This window comes from Lygodium microphyllum, chromosome 6 (genome assembly GCF_053477565.2).
Source record: "Lygodium microphyllum isolate KBCC chromosome 6, Lygodium_microphyllum_v1.1.10, whole genome shotgun sequence".
In the NCBI taxonomy this organism is placed as follows: Eukaryota; Viridiplantae; Streptophyta; class Polypodiopsida; order Schizaeales; family Lygodiaceae; genus Lygodium; species Lygodium microphyllum.
This window is the reverse complement of record NC_141140.1, coordinates 103635218-103639720: the sequence shown is the minus strand read 5'-3', so window position 1 is coordinate 103639720 and position 4503 is coordinate 103635218. Positions and strand designations below refer to the sequence as shown.

At 39.9% G+C, this 4503-nt stretch overlaps 1 protein-coding gene across 2 annotated transcripts; it reads right to left on the bottom strand.

Annotated features, from left to right (window-relative positions):
- Positions 1–1067: 1067 nt before the first annotated feature.
- Positions 1068–3315, bottom strand: LOC148034888 (uncharacterized). 2 transcript variants are annotated; one of them, XM_087680587.1, is made up of 4 exons: positions 3117–3315; positions 2872–2948; positions 2491–2742; positions 1068–1293 (listed from the first exon to the last, which is right to left on the bottom strand). In XM_087680587.1, the coding sequence occupies exons 1-4, from the start codon at positions 3130–3132 to the stop codon at positions 1189–1191; spliced, it is 450 nt and encodes a 149-aa protein (XP_087536713.1). In that variant the 5' UTR covers positions 3133–3315; the 3' UTR covers positions 1068–1188. The 2 variants fall into 2 exon arrangements, with proteins under 2 accessions (XP_087536713.1, XP_087536714.1); XM_087680588.1 differs by having other exon boundaries at positions 2491–2727.
- Between the last annotated feature and the right edge of the window lie 1188 nt (positions 3316–4503).

Here is a 4503-nt window from a genome sequence, read left to right as displayed (position 1 = left end):
GTCCACAATCAAGTCGTTGTTTCCTTTTCCTTAGTCTCTTCCACCAAGTTGGTTGGTTTAGGGTTTTGAGGACAATTAGGACATTTAGCTCTTAGGTGTCCAATCCTTCTACATTGGAAGCATTGCCTATTACGTAGCCCATTTGGTCCTCAAGTGATGGCATTTGCTCTATCATTCCCTTTGGCATTGCCCATGTTGACACTATAGCTTGGGTAGACCCTTCCATAGTTGTTGTTCGTTGGACAATTCCTTTGGTCATTCCGAGGAATTTCCTTGGCCATGGGCTTTGCTCACATCAAGGAATCTTTGAGAGTCATTGGTCTCATTGATTCAAAGTGAGTATCCAAGGGCGGGTTGAGTCCTTGGCAAAACCTTGTAATTTGCTAAGATGCTATCAATGGTGGTAGAATGTAAGAAATTATGATTAATAATGTGAGGAGATATTAGATACATTGGTTGGTATATAAGATGTAAGGGACTTTACTTTTGTACCATTTAGAATAATACGAAGTCTCTTTCATCTTCAAGCTTTCTCTCACCTTCTATGGCTTCCATCTCACACTTCCTATATTTCTCTCTCTACTTTTAGTCTTTCTCTCTCCTCGACTAGTCTTTCTCTCTCCTCTACACTCTTCCCCTCTCTCTTCTTTTCTCTCTCATGGCTCATTTCAGCAAGAAATAACCATTCATAGCCTCGATCCAAGCTTACATATCTTATTCCACCCCCCCCCCCCCCTTGGACCTTTCATTATTAAACCTAGATGGTGGTATCTACTTGAGAAGAGTTTCTTCTCCTAGAGTTCCTTGTATGTATCATCAATTTGCACTAGTTGGCAATTTTGACTATCACACAATTTGAATGTCAGATTTAAGCTCTCTAAATTTAAAGCCCCTACTCTCTCTTAGCCAACCCTAGAGATTAAGATTATTTTTCTTATCCAAAAGAAGGAATACAATGGATTTTTTAGTCATGGGTTCGTGTAATTGCACCTTTACAAAGTTTTATACCTTTTTGTAAAATACATTGAAGATCTTAACTTGGGGTGAATGATCAAAGAACCCTTTACTTTGTTATAAGGTTGAATAAACAAAAACCACATCAAAATCGCCACATGTCGAATGTAAAATGAGCTTTTAGGTCCAAAGAGTGGTGTGCCATAAATAAGACTTCAAACTTGAATGAAACTTCTACAATAAATCTCCACCGCCTGCAAGGAACTTATCAACTGCAAGCATCAAGCCATCACCACCACCTTGTGTTTCAACTTTAGCATCAAATAATTTTTGACAAACCTACATACAAAGAGAGTCATACATTAAAACAAATCCCACCACCACACATTCTGTAACACATAGGATTATCTATCCTTTAAATTCAAGTTCATGCCATAGTGGTTACAAGTATGTGCATTTTTTCTCAAATCTAGTAATACCACTATCCAAATAAAGACACAAAAGGAGTTATTTCAAAAGCTTAACACTCTTTGCTAGATCTTTGTTTGAGGTTGCTTTTGTATAGGATCAAATCTTTTACTTTAGCTTGTAATATCCCTTTCTTTAAATTATATTGACTAGCAAAGCTTAGCCATGCTTAGTAAATCTGGGGCAAATCATGGCTTGCACGTACACAATTGTATTTAGGCTAGACTTGATGCACATATAAGCTTTATTAGTTTAATTACCTGAAGCTAGATAATCTGCTTGTCATACATATTACTAAGCATGAAGTCATGATATCTTTTTATGCTTGTTACTTCTTGTCTCATGCTCATCTCATGTAAGCTTTATTAGTTCAATTACTCGAAGCTAGATGGCAACTTTGTCGTGTTGCATGTTGTATATGGTGCAACAACATTCTATTGTTTTGCCATACATGTTAATAAGCATAGAGTCTTAAATATCTTTTATGCTTGTTACTTACTATCTCATAAAACATTCTAGCGTCTCTTATATGTTTTGACAAATCTCTCTTTCACTTTTACTCTATTGTCACATTATTGTGACATGCTAGGTCACTTTGTGGCCTTTGTGACCTCATGTAATCATGCCTCTTATGTTAGAGCATTGGTTGACCTTTCTTCATGACATCATGTTTCTCACTATTTTACTTCTATATGTTCTTGGTACTTAGTAAACAAAGGCAATTGGTTTACTAAATCCCAACATTTCTTAGTGTATGCCATAGGTTTGGAGTTGTCACCTACTTTAGCATGGTTTTAAAATACACTCAACCAATCTATCATGCTTTCAATGGGAAAACTGGGAGCATGGTGCATGAGGAAACTTCGATGTCATATCATGCTTTCAATGGGAAAGCTGGGAGCATGGTGCATGAGGAAACTTGATGTCATAAGTAGGGTTAGTTGTGTATATCTCCTAGAAACATAGAGACATCTAACACAAAGACTAACACCTTTGTTTGTGATTGCTTTAACAATGAGTATAAGGGAGAATATGGAACTTGCAAAAACGATAGGTTTCATCACTTACATTCGTTCTGCTAGACCGTCTTGTAGAGGTGTGGATGCGATTGGTACTTCTAGTTGAGTGAGTACTTGCATACACTTGAGAAGGTGTGGGAGGGGTTGATGAAGAAGGGTTGATGCTAGTTGCTTGTTGATGATCGAGAGAGTGTACCGATTGAGAGCAATATAAACATTGAGGCCTTGCATTGGCATTTTGTTTTCGAGGAGTTCCTCTGATAGGTTTTTGCTTGAGCTCTTGCACCTGCATAAGCACATCCTATGCATGATATCAAATACATGTTGTCCCTAAGCATGTTAATTGAGACATGAAGATGCAGGCTTTGAATCCTTTGTGAGGGATCTGATAGTTTACGGCAACATACTCAGGTTTGCGTGACCTAATTACCTGTCGATAGGCAGCTCGGAGCTGGTCTTCCATGGCGTCCAGAAGCTGCTCTTCTGGCACCGCATCCGCGGGTAGGGCTACAACAGCGGTGACCATTAGCACACCAAACAGCAAAAAAATAACGAAAGCTCGCCGGATTGTTGCTTCAAAAATTAGTATGTGTCTCATTAAGCTCAGTCAATGGCGGAATGGTGCAGCAATTAGGGATTTATTCTTGTCTAAGAGACGATTAGGTGTGGCCATACCAGGAGGTGTGTGCATGATTAATATGGGGCCTTTGCTCCCCAGCTTATATTTGAGGTCATTACCGACAAGGCGCTTGGCGCAGCCACCACAATCCTTGAGGATTATGCAGGTCGATCGGTCATCTGGGCATAGGACAGTGCGAAGAAGAAGAAGAAAGCCAGATTTGGAAGGCAAAGAAGAAGAAGCACGAGAAAGGAGGAGGAGGAGGTGGAGGAGGAGAAGGAGAAGAGGAAGGGTTAAGAAGAAGAACGCCATACTGAATCGCACAAAGAAAGGGCTTTAACGTCTTTCAAACCACGCTTTGTGCCTCGGTTTCCAGTCTATCTATGCTTCTATACTTCTATACTATCTATGCTTCTATACTATATCACTCTATATCTATACTTCTATATTATCTATGCTCCTATAATATATTCTACTATATCCTATTCAAAGCTTTAGTTCGGTGATTTTGAACCAAGGAGAAAATTCCTGAGCCTATGTGACGCAAACTGGAAATCCTCAAAGCTAGAAAGGTCTAGAATGAAGGTGAGTGGATGAAGCGGTTTCTACATGATGAGAGTTACACCTACTATCGTTCTTCCACTTCTCAAGGCATCGTTTGGATGGCTCAAGAACCAACCCTTCTCTCTCTCTCTCTCTCTCTCTCTCTCTCTCTCTCTCTCTCTCTCTCTCTCTCTCATGTCCATGTTATGTCTTAGCAGGTAGCTATCATGTCCATGACCTATCTCAGCAGGCATATATAGATATACATATGATTATTGCTATTATTATTTTGCAAATGCATGGACGAGACCCCTATGTATTTGCCTTGCTCCTAGCATTGCCTCCTCTTCTTCCCTACATTGATTGCTCAAGTTTACCTATGAGAATCAATGTGTTTTTATGTGAGAGAGAGAGAGAGAGAGAGAGAGAGTGTGTGTGCGTGCGTGCGTGCGTGCGTGCGTGCGTGCGTGTGTGTGTGTGTGTGTGTGTGTGTGTGTGTGTGTGTGTACACATGCTTCCTATCACTCAATACGTGTGTGTTTGTGTGTATGTGTGTGAGTGCACTCACACCTACCCCTCACTTCCTATCACTCAAGTGAGTATAGGGAGCCAAAATTAATCCACTAGCACTAGCATGAGCATCCACGACAAATTGCCCCCTTCCTCTTTAATCCATTTTATTCTTCCTTCTCCTACATTTGCTTCACACATTACAACTCAATCCTCCCCTCTTCTCAACCCATAACATGTTTACAGTTTGCTGGTACAAAGGGAATCTTTTCAAGCTTCCTTTGTCTATCACACTCATCCATAGAGGAGCCCATATGAGTTTAGTTTCAGGAGTGCTCAATTTGTTCCACAACATTAGTTTAATTTGATGATCCTTGCCATTTTTTTGAC